Below are 25344 nucleotides of genomic sequence, written 5' to 3' on the forward strand. Positions count from 1 at the left end.
AAATCTACAGCGACTTTACTTCCAAGTGCACTTTCAGTGCAAAGTGGATTTTCCTTTAGTAAATAACCCCCTATGGCCTATGACACAATATGGCCTTTGAAGCCCTTCTTGAAGTAGTTGATGTGTTTTTTTTAATTGTACATTCATTTTAATTTTTACTTTTCTGTTTGAAATTTAAAAAAATTATTTTTGCTGTCATCACTTCTTGTAGATGAACTACCATCATCCACTGCTACCTCTTGTTTTATTGCCATTCACTTTCCTAAAACATCCTTTAAAGTGGCCACAAACTGTACAATCTGATTGTACAATCTTCTTTAGTTCTACCATCAGCTATGCAGTGCAAGGGCCTATCCGATTAGATATCAGTTGAATAGATTGTTCTAGTGGGTCCTCCTATTCTATAGTTTTGGTATATCTAAAGGAAATTGTACAGAGATTGTTCAATCAGATTCCATAGTGCATGGGCAGTTTTATACATGCAAATAGGAGGAAGTGGATGGAGACACTCAGCTGTCAGGCCCTGTTCACATTTCTGCATAGCGAGAACTCATATTCCTGCATGCATTTTTGTTTGGGCATTTTGTAGCGTTTTCTTGCTTGTTGCTCATAGGACAGCCCATTTTACTGCATGTGTTTGTTGCACAGCAGGCGCTTGCCTGCTACCCACGCTTGGGATGCCATTTTTATTTAATGGCAGGGCAAGTGCGATGCGCATGTGCAGCAATGTTTCCAAAATGTGCAACAAAGCGCTAATTTTCTGTGCAGTTTGTTGTCCATTGGGGAAATGTGCAGATGTGAATGAAGCCTCACTGTTCTAGTATAAACACAATGTTTTTTTTTTTTTTTTACCAAAGGCAAATCCACTTTGCAGTGCAAGTGTGCTTGGAAGTGCATTCGCTCTAAATCTAAGGAGTAGATCTGAAATGAGTGGAAGCTCTGCTGCTTTTATCATCCAATCATGTGCAAGCTAAAATGCTGTTTTTTTTTTTCCTTGCATGCCCCCCTTGGATGTACAGCGACTTTACTTCCAAGTGCACTTTCAGTGCAAAGTGGATTTTCCTTTAGTAAATATCTCCCACTAATTCCACTTGCAGGCCCCATTCTCACAATTAGCGTAGTGGAAGAGCACATTTTTTTGGCTCGTTTTTTTCCTCGACACACATTGAGCTGCCTTACACATGGCAAAGTAGATAATGGGATATTTAGGCATGTTGCAGTTTGCATGTTTTCTACTGTGCATTTTGCGGTGTTTGTTGCAAATTTTTTCAGTTGGGTAAATATGCGTTTGCTTCTGTGTTTGGTTTGCTGTTAACAATAATGGCGCCAAAAGCACAGCTAGTTAATTTTAGGTGTATAAAGGTGGCCATACACTACACAATCTGATGGCACAATCTCTGTACAATCTCCTGTTAGATTTACCAAAATTATACAATCAGGAAGGCCCTTGCACTACATAGTTAATAGAAGATCTAATGGAGATTATACAACCAGATTCTATGGTGTCTGGTGAACTTTACAGACTTCCAAAGACATTCTTCTTTTGTTTTCTATACCACAGAAAAAAATATGTTTTTATTTAGTCATTTCTTTTGCCTTTCGCCTAGTATAATAGATAATATGTTACATATTATTATGCTATAATAACAGTGGTAAATTAAAACAAATTAAGTGTCTGAAGAAGCTCAGTAAATTGTAGCAAGTGATAATTATATGTTGCAAAAAAAGTCAAAAGACTAGAATAGCACACTCTCTGATCAAAATGTTAAGGTTATTAGAAATCACCATGAATGACCATAGAGTCAAGGTCATTTCTAGACATAGTCAACTAGATTTTTGCCTAGAGTATCTCTAAGGCTGAGTTCACACTGCTCTGACATGTAAGTTGGATGACTTCCCTACAACTTCATGTCCGACTTCCATACGACTTCAATGAACAGGATCCGACATTGATCCAACAATACCAGGCCCTTTTGGTCTGGTATAAATCTTGAGGGGTCCCCCCACTCAAAATTCATACCAGACCTTAATCCCCTCATGGACCATACCAGACCACATGCCCTCAACATGGGGGGGGGGGTGCTTTGGGGCAGGGGGCATAAGGAATGATGTCCCAGATAACAGAAAAACAATTCAATGTAAAATACAGGGATAGAGTACCATAGCACAAAATATTTTGTGAAAAGTATGCATATTGTGTATGATTTTGACCCAAGTTTGCTTTGATTTGCAAAATGTTCATCTTTATTTCTTCATCCGTGGACAAGATGAAGTAAAGCTAAATCTGTGGGTGGGGGATGAAAAGCAGATGATTCACGAACAGCAGACAATTCAAGTGTTTGTAGAATGAAAACTTTTTTTGGTTTTGGCTAGAATAGGGACTGGTTGAGATCCCATCAGGGATTTTTTTGCGACCCTTCTGGAAAATTTCTCTTCACTCCCTGCCCCAAAGACAAAGCAGTAAGGCAGTAATATTCCAGGTTTCTTCATTGAAATATGTTTCCCTCCTGTTTCGGTGACAACTAATTTTTTGGGGGAGATTTCCCATCACTTTTTGTACAGTAGTCACCAGAACCAAACTGAGGGTCAGTCTCACCGGATGGGGCACAGATAGCAATAGAAACCTGACAGAGACACTAACCCTTTTACATTTTATCCAAAACGTAACTTACCCTTTGCCAAAGTAAGATAGACTTGAATCAACACATAGAAATGTTTGACTAATTCATATTTGGATATTCCTGTGACCCTTTTTTACCAAGGGGGTAAAGAATAGTTGATCACATATGTGTCCTTTGCTGGAATATGGACTATTATATACTCTTTAGTTCAGTGATGAACCATATGATTCCATCTATGTGGCTGAAACTAATACCTATCCAACTCTTACCTTAACCCTCATGTTTCATGTAATTTATAATATTGTATTTAAAACAGACATCAATGTTAATCTACTGCTCTGGAAAGCATTCAATGCTTTCTTTCACTGCATACTTTCCTATAAAGATGGTCACCTGAAACCATCCGGTTCTCATTTTACTCCTCTAACAAGAGTAGATATAGTTTGTACAGACATAACATTTGCCATGCCAAACTACTACATTTGTCACTTTGTGTAATATATCACTATTTTGCAATGCACTCTTCCTTTACTTTCTAGAATGAACATATAACAGCAAGTAATGTATCACAGATGTACAACCACCAGTTATTGTGTATGTAAAACACTTTTAATGTCTAGAAATGTCACATCTCCCTATCATTGACTATCAAGAAGGCCATAGTTATCATTTGAACATTTGGCTATAGTTACAGACACCATTGTCATAATGCTATTTTCTTTTGAAGCATTTTCTCCCCGCTGCCACAAGAATGAACATTTCATGACTTGCAGGCATCTTGACTCACTTTATCATGCAATGAGGTTACATTGGGGCATATTCTTTGTAATGAAAGAAGGGGTTGCTACAGCTAACAGGGTTTTTCAGAGGTACCATATAGGATACTGTCTTAATTTCTATATAAATTATTGCAATAGCAGTGTATTCCAATATGTGATGCATGATGGCAACAGTTGAAGTTTGGCCACTGCAACAGAAAATGGCAGGGAGTAGGCACACAAAGGGGTTGGATACACAGAAGCTGGTTTCCAAACCATGAGACAAAGCATGGGCAAAGATGTGGAGATGGGTGAAGGGATGAATAGGTGGCAAAGGGAACCTACAGGGGAGAAGAGTTAGCATAGCAGTGGAAAGAAAGCATGGAAATAAAGAGGTCATGGATAGGTCCAAGGGGCACATGCTAGGCACAGCATTTAAATGCAGGTGGTAAAAATCACCTAAGACAATATTGCACTACTAAAAAATGTAACTTGCCACTAAATATGGATTTTGTAACATACCACCGGTAGGTGGCACAGCATCATATATGTATATGTTGATGGGTGTTTTTTTTTTGAGTGCATAGACTTTCCGAGATGTCAATTTGTCCCTGCCCTCAAAACATTTTTTTTTTAAAGGGCATTCACTACTCTATCCCAAACCAGTGCTTCTTGACCTCACTATGGCATTTAGCTCTTTAAAATTGCAATATGTTGGAAGTAACCCCTGATGTATGTGTCACTTAACCCATATATCCTCAAAAACGCTCATGCATTTCCAGTATTCACTAGAGATGAGTAAGTCTGCTAGGGTTCAATGTGGGGTGTGTGTCTGGGGTGGGGGGGCAACAGTAAATTCTGTTTATAATATGCATAATCTAAACTTGGCATTGAACCAAATTGAAGCCTATAAGGAAGAGTCCTAATACTAACTTATGGTCATTTCCAAGGCTAACCGGCAAGCTTTGGGCAACAAAGGAAGCTAAGCACTGCCACAGTGGACATATAACATAGAAAAACAATTAAAAAAAATAATTATACAGCAGCACCCCAATGGAATACATTTTTAGGTAGTTTTGGCCATGAGGCTTGATTTGTATCTAGCAGTAATATGCCTGCATTGAAAAAAATGCATTTAGCAGCTGCAATAAATCTAAATGCTAGGGGAAAGCCCTTAAGTGTGTACTGATTGGAAAGTGGTAAAACAATTTATTTGTAAAGTCAGGTTTTTTTCTCAGTACTACATTGCAATGTCTTAAAAGTGTAATACAATGCACAAAAACAACAATCACACATTCCATGAACCCCTCCTCCGCCTATTATCATATGCCCAGTAATAATTATGTAAAAAAAATGAAATAATTGGCTACTATCAGGACAATACCCGAGCACTTGAATAGGTGACGTATAGAAACAGAAAGACAAAACAAGTTTTATCTTGCAATACAAATTACAATGTATTATGTGAGAGATAGCTCGTACAAATATTGTTCAGTGGCTGGACAGTATATAAACTTCTGAATCAGTATAAGAGGGAGAAGCAAGGTTTTATCTTGAAAAATATTTTTTTGTTGATTTTTATAGTTTATTATTTGAGAGATAACATCTACAAATATTATATAGTGGCTGGGCAGTGCAGCTCCAAATAAAGCAAGCATCAGCTGCCATCTGGAGCTGGAAAATAAGGCTACACTTTACCTACTCTAAGTCTAGCAGACTGAGCCCCACTTTGTCCAAGTACTTTAAACTGCAACCCTTCCTAAATACAAACTAGTGGAAATTTCTTGGCCTGGATTGCACCAAGATTGGCAGATTTCAATCTGTTGGTTTGTTGCACACATCAGAGACCAGGCACATCGGCAATTCCTCAGCTTTGCCAACATAATCTTTCTCCTCCCAGGAATTTATCAGCCTGGTGTATTCTTATTTATTTATTTAAATATAGTCAGGGCCCTGAAGACAAAACTGAAGGGCAAAATTGGTGGTCATAGGCTGCTCACACTTCCACAATGCAAAGGAAAGGGCGTGGATATAGAAGGGGAAAATTCTACAGCTAGGAAAAAGGGCAGGAAGCATGAAAATGAAAATGAAAAGTTTATTACTGCTGCCATAGGCTTCCCAATCTCCTTCAAAAAAGCACCATCCAAAAAAGTAGACTGAAAAAGGAAAGGTAGGGGTGCTGCCACATGGGGGAAGAAGATGGTGAGTCTTGCTAATGTGACTTCTTCCTCCACCTCCCCTACTCCACCTACTCCTCACTCAACTCCTCCTTGCCTTCCTCCTTCACCACTTTCTGCCCCAATGTGATCATGGCATGAGGAGAGGCCTCCTCTACTGCCTTGATTCCAGCTCATGGAATCACCCTTTTATTCTGCAGGTTTTGCTCTACACCACAGTGGCAGGTACCTAGCTACCACTGTTTTGCTCAGAAGGCCATCCGTGCCCTTTCCCATCTGTGGTGGCAGAAAAGAATAATGAAAAGAAGGATTGGGATCTTAGAAGTGAGGATGAGGAGGAAGCAGAACATGCTTTAAGGGGGATTTTTCTCCCTCTCTCAAACCCAGAGAGTCGTACATGGGTGGTATAAGATTGGGAGACCCCCTGTCTGCACATGGGGTGAAAGTGTGCAATGTTTTGGGTGTACATTGTGTTTACATTTTGTTTTCAATAGATGCAGTGAGGAGATGCAAAAAAATGCAATTCTTAAACTTCAACAATTGCCTGATGTGCTCTAATCTCTCCAAGCTAAAATTAATAGAAAAAGGTAGTTAAAGCTTTGTTACCCTTTTATGTGAAATCCCTGGTCTTCTTGCTAGTCCCTCTCCTTCCCTTTCAAAAATGGACCACTAAGCAGGAGAAGACACCGTGATCAGTTCTCTAGCTATGCTGGGAACTCTGTGTGCTCTCCTCCAATGATCAGATGTGGCCCGACATGCCCCAGCTGCACAACCATTCACTGGGAAGCTCAGTGTGCTGCTGCTTCTCCTCTCCCCCAGCTCTTATGCAGCTCAGAACAGAGGAAATGTGATCACTTATAAAAAAGGGGAAAAAAAATTTTTTTATGTATTTTTATATCTATACAAACTCGTTTTCCTTTTCATTTCTATTTTAAACTAAAAGGGTTGTTTTTACAAAGTGATCATATACAATCATTTTAAGGTGTTTTGAATTGAAGGACAATCAGTTGTTATAGGCATATATCGGTAAAAAGGTTTTTTTTTTTTTTAATTAAGACTCATTTATTTTAGAGCAGAGGATGTAAGTTCATCTGTGCCCAGTCTTGCCACAATGAGTTAATCCAGCTCTGAGCAATCCTCTTATTTTTCTTCAGTAAGATAAAAACAGATACACAGAGAAATAGGTATCAGTTTCTTCCCCTTTGCTGTGAGTGACAGGTGATTTCCTTATCTCATGCACCAGTGTGAGAGAGGCATTCGGTGTACTTCAAATCCCCTCTCCATTCTTATCCAGCTCTCCCAGGATTGGCTGCTCCAAACCTCTGCATGATTGGGCATGCTGAAGTCATGTGGTGACTTTCCTGGGTTTTCACTGGATGTTAGTGATCATGGGGCATAATCTACTGGACCAGCAGAAGTTCAGTGTAAGAAATATTGATGCCTAGCCAAGGGGAGTGTAGAAGTGGGCAGGGAGTCTACTGACATCACGACTCCACCACCGAGCCCTGGACAACAGATGTGCCCACAGAATCCAGAGTATCGCAGGGCTCCAAACAGCTGCAGGGGAGATATTTGACAGGTAAGGATACATGCAGGAGGCATGTATATCCTTATAGATCAGCACTATGGAAGTAATTTAGAAATGATGAGAATGGGTTTACATACACTTTAAATACCTCAATATTGGGCACTTTCAACCCCTTCCTTTACAGACTAATTTTCAGCTTTCTGTGCTCTCAAATTTTGAATGACAATTACTCAGTCATGCTACCGTGTACCCAAATGAAAATGTTATCATTTTGGTGGTATTTATTCCCCATGGGTTTTCAATTTTTTGCGAGATATAAATATATATATATATATATATATATATATATATATATATATATGAAAAAAGTGTGAACATTTGAAAAAAACTATATTTTCTACTTTCTGTTTTAAAAGAAATCCAATAAAATCAAATGTTGTCATAAATTTAGGCCAGAATGTATTATTCTACATATCCTTTGTAAAAAAAAAAATCCTGATAAGTGTATGATAATTGGTTTGTGTGAAAGTGTCTACAAGCTATGCTACGTATCACTGAAAATCGATCAATCATGATGTACCGATTGCCTTTTCTTGAGGCCCTAACATGTCAGGACAGTACAAATATTCCACAAATTCCCCCTTTTTGTAAAGATAGCAATCCAATATAATTAGTAAGAAGCATAGTGAGTTTTTTGAAGTTGCAATTTTTTGCCCACAATTATTTGGAAAATTAAGAATAATTTTTTTGTTATTTTCTCCAAAAATTGTCTTATTAACAAGTTATTTCTCACACATGGCATAGGTAAACTTGCAATTACATCCCAAAATATATTCTTCTACTCCTGAGTATGGCCATACCACATGTGTGTGACTTTTCCACAGCCTGACCACCTACTGAGGCCCAACATGCAGGGAGTACCGTCAGGTGTTCTAGGAGCATAAATTACACATTTAGTTTCCTGAGTACCTATCACATTTTTGAAGGCCCTGGAGCACCAGGACAATAGAAACGCCTACAAAATGACCCCATTTTGGAACACAAATACCCCAATGTATATTCTATGAGGCATAATGAGTTTTTTGAGCATGTGTTTTTTTTCCACAAGTTTTTGGAAAATGTAGAAAGAAAATGAAAACGTATTTTTTTTTTTTTTTTTACACAAAGTTGTCAATTTATAAGATATTTCTAACACACAGCATATACCCCAAAATACATTCTGCTACTCCTCCTGAGTATGGCGATACCACATGTGTGAAACTTTTCCACAGCCTGGCCACATACAGAGGCCCAACATTCAAGTAGCACCATCAGGCATTCTAAAGGCATAAATTACACATTTCATTTTGTGAGTACCTATCACATTTTTGAAGGCTCCTGAGCCTCTTTGTTAGGATTGTGTCCTCCTCAGTTTCCATTTCGGAGCCACTGCTTTCTACTGGCTTATACTCGCTATCTAAGTTTGACAGAGAGAGTTCCCCACTACACTCATCCAATGTACTCTGGACTATATGGAAAGCCTCATCGCTGCTGAATAAATTTTTAGCCATGTTGACATTACTAGGACAGATGTGACAGATGTGTCAGATGTGTGACAAATGCTGATCACTGGGACAGATGTGGCAGAAGATCATGGACAGATGTGTACAGATTTGCACTTGGACAGATGTGGCAGATGATCACAGACAGATGTGGCAAATGATCGCGGACAGATGTGTGCAGCTGTGCACATGGACAGATGTGGCAGATGATCATGGACAGATGTGTGCAGATGATCATGGACAGATGTGCACATATGTTTACTGGGGCAGATGTGGCAGATGTATTTTGGGACATATGTGACAAATGTTCACTGGGACAGATGTGGCAGATGATCACAGACATATGTGTGCAGATGTGCTCTGGGACAGATGTGACAGATGCTCATGGCCAGATGTGGAAGATGATCATGGATGGATGTGTGCAGATGATCACCAACAGATTTGCGCAGATAATCATGGACAGATGTGGCAGACGATCACAGACAGATGTGGCAGATGATTATGGACAGATATGTGCAGATGATCATGGACAGATGATGTGTGCCAGATGTGTGCAGATGATCACGGACAGATGTGTGCAGATGATCATGGACAGATGTGAGCAGATGATCATGGAAATATGTGACAGATTATCACAGACCGATGTGGCATACACATTGATCCCAGGCTTGCAACACAGATCCGCTCTCCTTCTCTTCACTGATAGGCTCCGTGTGCAGAGAAGGAAAGCCGATTGCCTGGCAGTGGATCTCTGTAAATATTACATGATGGCTTTGATTGGACACAGTCATTATATTATCAGGAGGGCCAATAACAGAGCCCTCCAGCCAGTCCGCAGCCATGCGATACCGCTCCTTATGAGGGACGTTCAGGAACATCCACTCAGAAGGAAGAAAATATTTTCTTATATAAACTGCGTTTATATGCAGTTGCCGGGTGGGAGGAGGTTAACAGGATTTTTGGGTGTCTACATGCGTGCACACAAACAGGACACATAAATGTACACTAGCACTGCAATTCAAAGATCTCAAGCATAATTTGTTAAAGTAGTTGTAAACCTAACCACTAAAATATCATATAAGCTTTAACATAATAATTATCATTTGGAAAGCCTATTTTTATTTCCGTCGCTAGCTTTCATTAAAACAACAGCTGATGATACTAATATGAAGAAAGGTTCTTGTTTTGGCTCTTTATGTCATGGGGAAACAACATTCTGCCATAACATCCATATTCTCCTGCCTGTAAATCACCCTGTCACATGCTCTTCCAAATGAAACTATAAGCTGTTGTGCTAATTACTTATTAACCAAGCATATTCTACCATTGTTACCATTAGGGATGAGCTTCGTGTTGGAGTAGAACATACGTTCGACTCGAACATCGGCTGTTCGCCCATTCGGTGAATTCCGAACGTTATGGGCCGTTCGCGCCAAATTCGTGTGGCGCTCACGGCCCACAATGCACTGCGCCATTGCAGTGCATTGCTGGCTCATGATTGGCCAAGCATGCACTGTGACCCCGCATGCTTGGCCAATCACAGCACCGGCAGCGAGGAGAGCCATGATTGGCCACAGGCAGGATGCCTATGGCCAATCATAGCTCAGGCTGTGTAGTACACGCCCCACACTATATAAAGCCGCCAGCGCGGCGGCCTTGTGTAGTGTGTTGGCGTCTGTAGGAGTTAGTGGGTGTTCTGTGTACCTTCAACAAAGTATACACCGATCGTTATCGGCCAATTTTTTTCATTCTTGCTCTTCTGTAGTGGTTGTTGTCTGCGTGCCCTGACCGCAGTATACACCGCTATATCCACCTATATAGCTAGCTATATTTCTCTTTTTTAATAGAGCTTGTAGTCAGTGGTAGGAGATTGTGCGTGCTGTCTGTGTGCTCTGAACCCAGTACACACCGCTATATCCACCTATATAGCTAACTATCTTGCTTGTTTTAAATAGAGCTTACAGTCAGTGGTAGGAGATTGTGCGTGATGTCTGCGTGCTCTGAACCCAGTATACACCGCTATATCCACCTATATAGCTAACTATCTTGCTCGTTTTAAATAGAGCTTGCAGTCAGTGGTAGGAGATTGTGCGTGCTGTCTGCGTGCTCTGAACCCAGTATACACCGCTATATCCACCTATATATCTAACTATCTTGCTCGTTTTAAATAGAGCTTTCAGTCAGTGGTAGGAGATTGTGAGTGCTGTCTGCGTGCTCTGAACCCAGTATACACCGCTATATCCATCTATATAGCTAGCTATCTTGCTAGTTTTAAATAGAGCTTGCAGTCAGTGGTAGGAGGTTGTGCGTGCTGTCTGCGTGCTCTGAACCCAGTAGACACCGCTATATCCACCTATATAGCTATCTATCTTGCTCGTTTTAAATAGAGCTTGCAGTCAGTGGTAGGAGATTGTGTGTGCTGTCTGCGTGCTCTGAACCCAGTATACACCGCTATATCCATCTATATAGCTAGCTATCTTGCTCGTTTTAAATAGAGCTTGCAGTCAGTGGTAGGAGATTGTGCGTGCTGTCTGCGTGCTCTGAACCCAGTATACACCGCTATATCCATCTATATAGCTAGCTATCTTGCTCGTTTTAAATATAGCTTGCAGTCAGTGGTAGGAGATTGTGCGTGCTGTCTGCATGCTCTGAATCCAGTATACACCGCTATATCCACCTATATATCTAACTATCTTGCTCGTTTTAAATAGAGCTTGCAGTCAGTGGTAGGAGATTGTGCGTGCTGTCTGCGTGCTCTGAGCCCAGTATACACCGCTATATCCATCTATATAGCTAGCTATCTTGCTCGTTTTAAATAGAGCTTGCTGTCAGTTGTAGGAGATTGTGCGTGCTGTCTGCGTGCTCTGAACGCAGTATACACCGTTATATCCACCTACATAGCTCTTCTCTAATTGAGCCATCTGCCATCTGCAGGAGTTAGTGATTGTTGTGTGTGCCTCCAGCACAATATACACTACCCAATTGCTGGTTTTCCCAACTCCCTTCAGGCCATTACCATGTCTGGAAGGCCAGCAAGGAGAGGCAGACAGGCGTGAGCTGATAAAAGAGGGCAAGCAGGCTCTGTGTCTAGAGACAACAGTGCTGGTCGTGAATGCGGTGCATCGTCATCATCAGCACGAGGCCATGGGACACGCTTGTCCTTCTTTTCGGCAGCTGAACATGTTGAGCCGCAACATGCCAACGACTTGGTAGAGTGGATGACCAAGCCCTCTTCATCCTCCACATCCTCTCTCACCCAGGCTCAGGGTACTAGCAAAGCAGCTGCCAACGCATTGTCTTCCCTCCTCTCAATGTCATCATCAGTGACTCCTTCCCTAGACCCACCACGTCCTCCTGAGGAGTCTCCTGAACTCTTTGAGCACAGTTTTGGGTACATGCTCCAGGAGGAAGGCAGTAGCGTGAATGCAGAGAGAGGGGATGCTCAAGAAGGACAGCAATCTGGCAGTCATGTTCCACAAGCTGCAGCATACTGCCAGGTTTGCTCCAGCAAAGAAGAGGGAGGGGGTGATGAGGGCACTGACTCCACGTGGGTGCCTGGTAGGAGAGAGGAGGAGGAGGCACATGTCCAACGAGGCAGGATGCCCTCTGGGGGCCAGCTTAGCGGCAGCACACCGACTGAATCACACCGCAGAGCTCCGCCTGTGCAGGGCGCTGCCTCTGCGCGTTATTCTAAAAGTTCTTTGGTGTGGGCCTTTTTTGAGACGAGTGCATCAGATCGCACCGCTGCTATTTGCAACATATGTCTCAAGCGTATCTCGCGTGGCCAAAACATCAGCCGCTTGGGCACCACATGCTTGACCAGACATATGTTGACCTGCCATGCAGCTCGTTGGCAAGCGTACCTCAAAAACCCACACCAAAGAACAAAGCGGACCTCTCCGTGCTCCTCATCAGCTGGGATCTCCAACCCCACTAGACCTTCAGTCCTCTCTGAAACCTGCTCTGAGAGGAATGAAGGTGTAGAATTAGGTGTGTCACAGCCAAGTGCTTCCGGGCACTCTGCTAGCAGTACACCCACGTCCGATTATAGCAGGCAAATGTCCCTGCTCCAGCTGCTGGACCGGCGAAAGAAGTTCACTCCCAGCCATCCACATGCCCAGCGGTTGAATGCTAGCTTGGCTAAATTGCTAGCACTGTTGCCTTTTCAGTTGGTAGACTCGGCCCGCTTTCCTGAGTTTGTACAATGTGCGGTTCCTCAGTGGCAGGTCCCCAAACGCCACTTTTTCTCACGGAAGGCGATTCCGGCTCTCTACCGGCATGTGGAAGGCAATGTCCTTGCCTCGCTGGACAGGGCGGTCAGTGGTAAGGTGCATATTACCGCTGACTCATGGTCCAGCAGGCATGGACAGGGACGTTACCTGTCTTTCACGGCCCATTGGGTCACTCTTTTGGCAGCTGGGAAGGATGCAGGACAAGGTGCAGTAGTGTTGGAGGTTGTTCCGCCACCACGCCTCCAAAATGCTACTATTGGTTGTGACACACCTCTCTCCTCCACCCCCTCCTCTTCTTCTTCCTCCATGGCCTCTTCCAGTGCTCTGTCCTCAGAACCAGCGGTGCTCCGTAGGCGTTCCAGGGGCTACGCAAGTACGCAGGCAAAACGATGCCATGCCGTGCTTGCGCTGGTTTGTTTGGGGGACAGGAGCCACACTGGGGCGGATGTTTTGTCAGCTCTGCAGGGGCAGGCCGAGAGGTGGTTGACGCCACGCCAGCTTAAGCCAGGAATGGTGGTTTGCGACAATGGCACCAACCTCCTCTCCGCCCTCCGACAGGGACAACTGACCCATGTGCCCTGTGTAGCTCACGTCCTTAATCTGGTGGTGCAGCGGTTCTTGGGCAGGTACCCGGGCTTACAGGATGTCCTGAAGCAGGCCAGGAAAGTCTGGGTGCATTTCCGCCGATCATTTAATGCCTGTGCTCGGCTGGCTGAGCTCCAAAAGGAGTTGAACCTGCCCAAGAACCGCCTCATATGTGACATGCCCACCAGGTGGAACTCAACGTTGGCCATTCTGCAGTGGCTGCACACGCAGCAGAGGGCCATCAATGAGTACCTGTGCGACTACGGCACCAGGACAGGGTCAGGGGAGCTTGGTTTTTTCTCACCATGCCAGTGGGGCATGATCAGGGATGCATGCATTGTCCTGTCACCATTTGAGGAGGCCACAAGGATGGTGAGCAGTGACAGTGCATGCATCAGTGACACTGTACCTCTTGTCCCCCTCTTGGAGCATACGCTGCGTGGAATAATGGACAGGGCACTTGAGGCAGAACAGAGGCAGGAAGAGGAGGACTTCCTTGCCTCTCAAGGCCCCCTTTATCCAGACAGTGTTCCTGCTGTGCCACCCATCACACAGGAAGAGGATGAGGAGGAGGAGGAGGATGATTGTGTCAGCATGGAGGTGGAGGCTGGCACTCAGCATCAGCAGCAGCAGCAGCAGCAGCAGCAGCAGTAGGGATGATTTACAGTCCCAAGAAACCCGTGGACTTGTACGTGGCTGGGAGGAGGTAGCTGCGGATCATGTTGTCCTTAGTGACCCAGAGGACTCCGGACCGAATGCCTCAGCTAACCTATGCTGCATGGCCTCCCTGATCCTGCAAAGCCTGTGGAAGGATCCTCGTATTCTTCGGATCAAGGAGAGGGACCATTACTGACTGGCCACTCTCCTTGATCCACGGTACAAGGGTAAGGTTGCTGACCTTAACTTGCCATCGCAGAGGGAGCAGAGGATGAGAAATCTCCGGGAGGCCTTGCAGAAAGGTCTGTGCAACGCGTTCCCAGAGACTGGGAGGTCACAAACTCCTGGTCCTGGACAACGAGTTGCTGAGGCATCGGTCAGAAGGTGCGGTGGAGAAGGTGGCCGTCTGACCGATGCTTTCAGACAATTTTTTAGTCCGCAGCCCCAAGGTATGATCGGTTCCAGCAACCATCGCCAGAGTCTGATTTACATGGTGCAGGAATACCTAGGAGCAAGGTCAGACTTGGACACCTTTCCCACCGAAAATCCTCTGGCTTACTGGGTCTTGAGGATGGATCACTGGCCAGAGCTTGCACAGTATGCAATTGAGCTACTGTCCTGTCCTGCATCCAGCGTTCTTTTTCGGGAACGCACCTTCAGTGCTGCTGGTGGCTTTGTTACCGATCACAGGGTGCGCCTGTCCACCGAATCAGTTGATCGACCAACCTTCATCAAGATGAATCAGTCTTGGATCACCCACAGCTACCAAGCACCTGAAGCTGATGTAACTGATTTTTTTTTTTAAATATCACATCCCTTCAAGACTGCCTATGCTGATGCTGAGTGACTGTCCTGTTATGTTGATTGTCTATCCTCTTCCTCCTCTGCTGATATGTTGGAAGAACATTTAATTACAATTTTTGATGCAATGCTTTGCAGCAGGGCTAATTCCTGCACTACAACTAGAGTATATGGGAGAGGTTGCAGTGTCGTGGCACCAGCACCAGTGCCTAAGGCCCGATTTTTCTGCCCCTGTTTAACAGGGGCGTTTAATTACAATTTATGATGCAATGCTTTGCATCAGGGCTAATTCCTGCACTAAAACTAGAGTATATGGGAGAGATTGCAGTGTCGTGGCACCAGCACCAGTGCCTAAGGCCCAATTTTTCTGCCTCTGTTTAACAGGGGCATTTAATTACAATTTTTGATGCAATGCTTTGCAGCAGGGCTAATTCCTGCAGTACAACTAGAGTATATGGGAGAGGTTGCAGTGTTTTGGCACCAGCATCAGTGCCAGCAACCCAATTTTTCAGCCCCTGTTTAACAGGGACATGTAATTACAATTCTTGATATAATATTTCACATGAGGGCCCGTTCCTGTGCCCACCCAGAGTAACTGTGAGGACTTATAATGTTGTGGCACCAGCACCACAACCACCAAAGGTCAATTTTTCTACCACTGTTCAACAATGGCATGTAATTACAATTCTTGATAGAATCATTCACAGCAGGGCGCTCCAGCGCCCACCAAGAGTCACTTTGAGGGCTTACAATGTTGTGGCAAAACCAACACCTTGTTACGCCATTTCTGCAGAGTATATAGGGCAGGCCCCTACTTTCAAACATCCAACTTACAAACATCTCCTACTTGCAAACGGAAGGAGACAACAGCAAGTGAGATGAAAAAAGACGGATGGCAAAACAAATTATACAAGGGTGATAACCCTTCCTTATGTTTTCCAAAAAGCTTAAAAATAGTTTTTTTGACTGGAGCTACACTTTAAAAATGTACCAGTTGAAAATTACAAACAGATTCTACTTAACACAACAAACCTACACAGTCCCTGTCTTGTTTGCACCGCCTGTATACTGCTGTTCTGAGTATATAGGGCCTGGGGGCAGCACGCATTTCCTTTTTTTAATATGGGTACGGGGTTCCCCTTAATATCCGTACAAGACCCAAAGGGGCTGGTAATGGGCCGGGAGGGCTACCCATGCCATTTTTCTCAATGATTTTCAACCATATTGCAGGAACCAGATATAACATTAAAACCGCAAGCAGTTTTAAATGACGTTATTTCCGTTAAATGTCATTTTGTGCGGGGACTGTTCTAAACACGGGAAACACATGGCACTTCACAGGCATACTATAGACACCCCCCAGGCACGATATTTAATGGAATATTTCACTTTTTTTTCACTTTAATCGTCATTAAAATCAGTGCTCCCGCCAAAACTGCCATTTTTAAAAACATTTTAGGCATTGACCCATGTCCCCTGGGGCAGGAGTCAGGTCCCCAAACCCTTTTTAGGACAGTATCTTGCATATTAGCCGTTAAAATTAGCACTTTTAATTTCGAACGTTCGAGTCTCATAGACTTCAATGGGGTTCTAACGTTCGTACGAATTTGGGGTCCGCTCGAAAGTTCTGGTGCGAAACAAACCGGGGGGTGTTCGGCTCATCCCTAGTCACCATATAAAATGAACATTCCTTGAAAATTATCCATTCTATTGAATGCTCCCCACTCCCCAAATTCAAATAATCCACAAAGTCGATTTAACCCAAAGCTGTTGTTAAACAAAAGAAAAAAAGGACTTAGGCTACTCATTTTGGAGATTTTGGGAGGTGTGGGTGATTTTACCGTGCCTCACCACTGCCTCCTGTGAGAGCTGGGCTCTACAAAACCCAAAATAATGTAATCCAGCCTACTGCAGGCTTGCATTCTCACTATTTTCACCCACTTCATTAGAAGTGTAAAACGTCAGGACCAAGGTACTTTTTTTTTTTAAGGCAATTTGACCTTGGGGGTCTTTCAGTAGGACAGACCTTGCAATTTCATGAAAGGTCTGTTTTAAAAAAAAAAAAAGGCTGGCGAAAAACAATTGATAATACAAAAACATTTGTGCACACTCCAATATTGTCAGAAACCATGAATCAGACAGAGACAGAAGTACAGTTAAATCACACTTGTTTAATACTTAGTCAGGAAGCCAGGGAACAGCATAGTGGAACAGCAAGCAAGATCTGGAGCCAGAAGGAATGTTAGTCAAGCAAGTCTTTAACAGGAATGCATGAGATCATCTAGGCTGGACGGCTTAAGTAGGCAGGACTGACAAGCAGGATATCATCAACAGGTGAGTCACTGTGGAGAGATAGGGGCTGGCAATTAGCCAACAGCTGAGCGGCCAGCTCAGAGTAGGAAGGGCTGAGCCAACCCTGACAAATATTAAGCCACAGCATAAAAGTGAAAATTCATGTATCAGAATTGCTGCCTAATAATTGTGAAAAAAGAAATGATGCACTGCATATAAAACAAGCCTAATATAAAATCTCCCCTTATGCTTCTTTTTCCTACATCTCCGGGATATACATGTTTTTAGCACTTGATAATGTCTACACTATGCATACTGAGAAGAAATAGGAAGGAGGGAGCACCCACAATGCCACATCCATAATGTATCAAGGGAAAACAAAGAAGATACCAAATAGATATCAACAGGTCAGACATTTAAGGCGTGGAAGCAAATAGGAAAGTAGAAAAAAATACTTATTTTATTGAAAAATACAATATCATAACAGTGTTCAAAACAATCAAAAATTATATGAAATTATATAATTTTTACATTGAGCCCTAGTGTGTCGGGTCTACGGGTTTCACCATAAAGACTTCCTTAGGACATGGAAAAAGGTTCAAAGACATAGCAAGAGAGAAGAACAATAAATCTCACTATCTGAAATGAGATATATCAGAGTTAAAATTCAAAAACAAAGCATATATACATACATTTTACATTGTATGTCATGTTTAAAAAGCATGTACTCAACTATCCAGAAAGCAGGGAGGCAAGCATAATCAAAAATGATGGAGAGAAAATAAAAAAAATAAAAAAATGAAAATACCTTCAAATGAGCTGTGCCTCAAGTACAAATGTCATAGCAACCAAAACAGATCCAAATATATGGAGCCGTCAACCACGCTGTGATAGAGTGGACAGAAAGTGGCACATTCTGATGAGTACTAACATAAAAGAAAAATAAATAAAAAGACCAATAAAAACCGCCATCTAACTTCAGTATATTATATATACATAATAGCACAGATTGGTTGTATAGACAGAGTACCTACCAAACAGAAATTGATAGTTGCTTATAGCAGTGGCAGGAAAGAATTCTCAGTCAGTAAATTACCATCAATGGGGACAGCCAATAGAGGACATAATCCCAACCACATAAAGCTTAGTAGATGCTGGTGACACATAGTATGGCCAATCAGCATATAAAGACTAAAGGTAAAAGTCTGCAATGGTGAGAGAGACAAAAGGAATAATAACTACCATGTCAACTGCCCAAATAAAGTAGATATGGTGTCCAAATAAAAGTACTTACATTTTTGTGGAGACAATGAAGGCATACCACTGGGAGACAGCTGTGCATACCTTGGGGCTGCAAGTGTGGGTAATTTATAGTAGGAGCTCACCTGTATGAAATGATGCACACTAATCAGTGATCATAGTGAGCAGAGTGAATTATGGGGATTGTAGGCAAAGAATTATGGGAATTGTAGGGGGAAAAAAAGCCAATTCAAATGTCCATGTGCGCCAAAACCACCAATTCCACTAGGATTCAAGTTTCTTACCACAATGTGTCTGAATTATTTACGTATGAAATATTGCCTAATCATGCACCAACTTTATATTGTTTACATCTATCTAGAATCAGCTCCCAAACCAACAATCTTTTTCCACATTGTGCCATGTTTCAATCATTGATGTACTTATTTTTATGATATGTATGTATCAATATATATAAACTGTTGATGAAATTTTAATTCAATCTGTTTCTCTGAGACCATTTGTGTATACATATTTTTGATATATTCATTTGCCCATCTAGTCCCCAACTGTCATGCATGCGCTTCATTCAAAGCCCAAACCCCCTTTTTTCCTTTTAAATATAAGAATCTTCATCCTAATAAACAATCATCAAATATAATGATAATAAATGTGTATATAAAGAATAATTGGCGTTCAAACGCCTTGTGTCCAAAAAACTGTGTCCATATTTCTAAATCCATGAAAGACTTAAAAATAACGATGTCCAAAAAACATTAATCATAAATCTTTGGTGTCTTGCACAAGGGTTGAAACAACCTTGAATATTTGTCCCACCGCCACTCATATGAGGATACTCTCACCTGAAAGAAATAACCTTTCATCAGGAAAGACTCAGCAACTCAAGGAAAACACCAAAGGAACAAAATAGTGCTCACCATGTAACTAGTATTATTTAACAGAGTAAAATGCACTTACATGTAAAAAAAAGGCACTCTCACTTTAAGGATCTCACTATGAGATATAACACTCACAGAGCTGCACATTGAACAAGGCTGTTTATCTGTTAGTGCTACGCAGACATCAGAGCCAGTCTACTCTCTCCCAGGGCAGTTCCTTCTCGCTCTATTGTCCTCCCTTTGCTCTGCCCAACATGTTTAACATAAACACATCATCAGGGCATGCAAAAAAAAACAATTGAAGTCAGAAAAAATTATAAAACATGCCCTGTGAAAAAACAAATGCAGCCTGCTACCACTGTAGTGCGTATGGACAGAGACAAGCTGTAAAGAGTCTCAGGACATCAACAGCATTTGGTTGTAACAAAGGATGAAAAAAGTAAAAAATCCTCTTCTCCCTCACCCCTAAATTCTCAAAGATACACAGCGTTTTGCTACCCACAGGGAATTCACAGTTTACATATAAATTAAGAGACCTGCGCTTTGTATGCTTTCCCTCTCACTGGTAAAGCACATTGTTAAAGCCAACTGACTTAAAGTGTTTGTTACCCCAGAACTTCATATTCCTGATATGTGTCTGCTGTACCATATACTTGTATGGGAAGGTATCCTGTTGTATTGCTTCCCTTGTGTGAAATCCCTGGTGATCCTGCTAGTCCTCTTGCCTTTCTATTAAAAACTAACCAGACTAAGCAGGAGATCACACAGTGGCCAGTTCTCTAGCTATGCTGGGAACTCACTACACTCTCCTCAAATTATCAGATTTGTCCTGACAAGTCCCCACTGCAAGGCTATTCAATGGGAATCTCAGTGTGTTGCTGCTTCTCCTGCTTCAGCTCTAATGCAGCTGAGAACAGAGGGAAAGGGAACAAAGGTATTTATAATGATTTTTATATCTATACATTTTTTTCCTTTCATTTCTATTTTCAACTGAATGGGTTGTTTTACAAAGTGATCATTTACAATCACTTTAAGTTTAAATGCCAACCAGTGCGTTACTACAGGCAAAACCTGCATTGTTTTGCTGAGTCCACAAACACACATATTTTGACATGGACCCATGGTAACAGCAAATCCAAACCTCTAGTGCCCTTTTGTTCCATTTTCTTATGCTTTCAAATGATTCAAATTGTTTAATTTGTTTCCTTACAATGAACAAAGCAGAAAGTGCAGAAAGACAAAAAGCGTACACTGCAGGTATGCTTCATGTTTAACCAATACACATCATAAATGTCATAACTTCTTGGATATCTTATGAAATATCAAATCATTTGTATCAACTTATATGTGCACATTTATATTTTACAGACATTAATGGAACTATTAGCTGTCCCAATGAAGTACGAGAAGAATTTGACCCTCACTATCCTCACGGACCTCGTCTTCGTTATTTGCGACTGGATGGAAATGAAATTAAACCACCAATCCCACTTGACCTTATTATTTGTTTCAGACTTTTGCAAACTGTAGTGATTTAAGTGTTGGAAGCTATATTAAGCTAGATGTGTTCAAAAAGTTAGGTCAACTTAAACCTTAAAGTGACTTTTTCCTTAGGTTATTATATGTGACTTTTAAAAATAGGATGTCTTGTATGTTTTGTTTTGTTTTTCTTTTTTAAGATAACATCAAATTGGGACTCCATGCAGAACACACAAGAGTCTCGCTATTTTGCAAGATGATTCATTTAATTATAGAAGTGCTAAAGCTCCTCTAACATCATTTAAATTTGTTGGGTTGGTTGGGGTGGGGGGTAAATCATCCAGCAATTTTACTAAATTATACCCATAGCACCTGCAAATATAATGTTTCTCCAATGCAGTGACATTATAACAGGAGGCAGGCCTGGATTTATCCTTTCAGGCAACCTATGCTAATTGCCTTGTGCCACCTCCACCGCCATCTCATTCCACTGGCTAGGCTTAATATCACACTAGCCAAACCCATTATTATAATACAATGAGATAGGAACAGAGGGCAAATGAAAACGTTTTCCCACTCTGTCTTAGTATACCTAGAACTGGCAAAAATAGGCATAGGCAATACTGTCATACCAGCCTGCTAGCATTTCAGTCCTAGGTGTATAGATCCAGGGTGGGTAAACTGTAAGTGTACAGTATACTATTCCAACAAAAAAAATGAACAAACTGTGCAGGAACAACAGCAATGAGGATCCACTTGGATTGCAGGCAGGGCAGCCTTCTGAAATCTTTAGTTTCAGAGTCAGCAATATGAAGTGCGGGTGGCTGTGTACTTCCATGGCAGCTCTCACATCTTAGAGAAAAGCTTATGTTGTCTATGGCTAAATCTACACCCGATGAGTAGGGTAGGTTGTTTTAAAATTCCAAAACCGGAGGAAAAATTAGCACATTTACTATACAGCCCTTTCCTTTTAAAGTGAGACTTGTTAACTAGCTGTCCATCCAACCCCACAAGTCATTTATTGATATTTTTATATTTAAGCTAGATTAAAAAAAAAGTGAATTTCTTTAGGGGAAACCTTTTTATTTGTATCTAAAATGAAACTTTCTTCTTTAATCCTAACTCTACTTACACTACATTGACTACACAAAATGGCCTACATGAGTACAATGCACCACAATAGTTAAAATAATAGTTTAACAAAGTTAATGTGTCTATGCTCATTCTGTTTCATTCTGGATAATTTTGGTATAGATGGCCACAAGTGAAGCATGAAACTTAAAAAAATTTAAATCTAGAAAAAAATGAATCCAATATTCTCATTTTTACCATAACACTTTATGATCATTTGGTAATAAATTAGAGATGTGAAATATCCAATTAGCAAAAAATCTGCTTACTAATGCTAGTGAGTTGGAGGGATTATCAAAATGGTCCCCATAAGAGCAACAACAGAAAAACCACCCTCAGTATAACTACTGTAAAAGTGTTACTAAAGATCTTTTTTTTTTATTAAAATAATAAACATGTTATATTCACCTGCTCTGTGCAATGGTATTGCACAGAGAGGCCCTGAACATCCTCTTCTGGGGTCCCTAGCTGGTGATCTTGGCTTCTCCCCTTCTTTGTGTGCCCCCAATCTGTTTACTATGAGGGCACACAGTGCATGCTTCTTCCCAAGCTGTTCGTGTCTATGGAGCTGAGCTCCATAGGCAAACAGAAGAGGCTTAGCCCCACCCTGCTTCCTTCTCACTGCTTTTGATTAACAGAAGGAACTAATGGTTCCTGCTACTGCCCTAGTCCCTGTGTAAAGAGCAAGAGAGGGGAGAAGAGATGCGGCTGTGCACAGCGCTGAGTCTCCACTCCCCTCTCTCCCCCTTTACACAGGGAAGAGGGAAAGCAGAAAGCTATAAAACAGTTTTTTACCTTAATGCAGAGAAAGCATTAAGGTAAAAACCATTTTGACTTTAGAAGCACCTGAAGGACAGGTGTAGAAGACTTTTTAAGTGCCCAGCCGAGCTCTGCCTATATCGGTTGTGCCTTTTAAAGGATCTTTTTACGATTTAACTGCCAAGTGCATGTACCTAATGGAAGATCATTGCTAATAGGGTCCACTGTACCAAAGAAACAAAGAGTGGGGAAGGGCACAACCAGATGTAGGCACAGCTCAGAAACCCTTTTCAGTGGTTGTACTTTGTTGTATTTGAATTTTTTTACTTTTGAAATGGATCATGCTAGAAAACCTAATATGAGGGTTGCCTCTTCGGCACAGGGTTTAATAGGTGCTACACAGGCCATAGGAGATAAAGAATTAGGGTCATATACAACACCAAAAAAAAGTTCTCCTTTAGCCTGTTTTATAACTAGTTAGATTATCTGTTAATGTTTCTTACTGGCATTGCCTGATCCTTTATAATTTGGGGGGTGGAGGCACATAGAAGGCAGTGAGGGATAGTTTTGTTATCAAAGTACCTTCAAGGATCAGTTTACCTAAGCACCTTAAAAGAAAAAGAGAAGCAGACTCGTATGGGCTAATTCACATCATTTTGGAATATTATATCTTATCATTTTATATGTTTAAAAGCCTTATATGCTTAAGTATTTGCATTTTTTTAATAATTTGTGAATGGACCATACTGTATGAAAGCCTGTCCCTGAATACAGTATATTTACTCTAAACTTGTAGTTTTCTGCACTGTGCTACAATATGGATGACTGGCAGTTATAATCAAGTTAGCATGATTTCAGTGACTATTTAGTTCTGTACTAAAAATGTTATGCAGATCACCTTTGGCAACCAATGATATCTGAAGGGGAAGTGAGTAAAACCCAATGGACACATTTAGGTTAAAGCAGTAGTAAAGTCCTGGTTGTTAACAACAAAAATGGGCCCCTTGCTGGTTTAATTCATAATCTATTAGTATGCACTGCATACTAGTACATAATGACAGATGTACCTACAAAATGGAGCCCTCCAGTGATGCGCTGTCATGGCTTCTCAGCGCTTCCATCTTCACCCGGTCTTCCTTCTGGGTTTGGAATCTTGACGGCTTGAATTGATTGCATTCGCACGGCAGTGACACTGGTGCGGCATGTGCGGCTCAGATCACATTACTCGTTGACAGGCAGTAGGAAGATTTATGACAGAACAGACCTCCAGGGTGCCTTCTGTTATATAAACCCTGCCTTTCAGCAGATTTTGTATTATCCCAGTTTGCTGCCACTTTAAAAATATACGAAAAGGGGGAAGGGAAGCTGAAAAAATTTACTTGAGACACAACAATTATGTTACAAAAAGAAACGTTATGGTCAATTTGTGCTTCAAAGAAACGTTCTTGACACCATCACAAAACATTCAGCTCATGCTTCTCTGGAAGAATCAATAGATGAATCTGATTGGAATATTTGTAGAATGTTAATGGCATCAAAGAAGAATGGCTTTCTCAAAACAAGTTTCCCTAAAGGCTCTCAACTCATTTTGCTCCAAATAATATTTGACCGGTATCCCACCATATTATATGTCTTTTTAAAGGGGTCAGATAGAGCTCAAATTTTGTATCAGATTTGGTTGTCTATATTTTTGTTTTATTAATTTTAATTAGACAAAATGCAAAAAAAATGATGCAGAGTTTACTTACTTGCACTACTCCAGATATTTTCCCCAAAATTTTATAAATTGTGGCTCCTGACTAGCAGGATAATGCATTGTGGTATTCAAAACTTAGCTTGCAACTTAGGAGAAGATTTTCAATTTTGTCATTACATTGTAGCACATACAGATGAAAAGGATTAGCTAGCATATACTGTCACTGTAGCAGTAAGGCTCCATTCACACCTAGGCATTTTTGAGCGTTTTTCTGCTGTAAGCCTAAACTCTAAAAATGCCCAACAAGACAAATCATATTAATTTCAATGGCTCCTGTTAACATCTGAGTGTTCTGCCACCTGAAGCAAAACGCCTGTCGCTTAAAAAAGTACAGGAGCTTCTTTTTTGGCAGATTACAGGTGTTTTTGTGCTTTTACATTGGTGGCCTTTTAACCTTGAAAATGCCTGTAAAAAATGCTGCAAAACCTCTGCAAAAACACCATAAAAAACGCTGGAAAAAATGCCAGAAATCACCTTTAAAATAGCAACGCCTAGGTGTGAACAGAGCCTTAGGCCGCGTACACACGCGGGGACTGTTCGCCCAACTTTGTTCGTCAAACAGTTTGAGCGGACAGTCCGCTCAAAATTTGCATGGACGGACTTGGCCACACACGACGAACGAACAGTCCGCTGAAACTTGCGCGATGACGTGAACGGCACGTACGACGGGACTAGAAATACGACGTCCTATACACTGCAATGCAACCTTCGCCGTGTAAATCCTTTCTGAGCATGCGCGGAACTTAGTTTGACGAACAAGCCTACACACGGGCGGACTGTCCGCTCAAACCAAGTTTCAGCGGATAGTTTTACGGAATTTCCGAAAAACTTTGTTCGTCAGACTGTCCGCTGAAACTGTCCGCTGAAGCCCACACACGAGCGGACTGTC

At 41.7% G+C, this 25344-nt stretch overlaps 1 protein-coding gene across 2 annotated transcripts in view; it reads left to right on the forward strand.

Moving 5' to 3' along the window:
- Nucleotides 1–23488, forward strand: part of KERA (keratocan) — a 48795-nt gene extending 25307 nt beyond the window's left edge. For both annotated transcript variants that reach the window (XM_077470896.1, XM_077470895.1), the window contains exon 3: nt 20699–23488. In XM_077470896.1, the coding sequence (XP_077327022.1) occupies nt 20699–20868 (170 nt within the window). In that variant the 3' untranslated portion in view covers nt 20869–23488. The remainder of the gene's footprint in view (nt 1–20698) is intronic.
- The last annotated feature ends 1856 nt before the right edge of the window (nt 23489–25344 follow it).

This window comes from Lithobates pipiens, unplaced genomic scaffold, assembly GCF_037356315.1.
Source record: "Lithobates pipiens isolate NorthernLeopardFrog02 unplaced genomic scaffold, aLitPip1_a1.2 Scaffold_8, whole genome shotgun sequence".
In the NCBI taxonomy this organism is placed as follows: domain Eukaryota; kingdom Metazoa; phylum Chordata; class Amphibia; order Anura; family Ranidae; genus Lithobates; species Lithobates pipiens.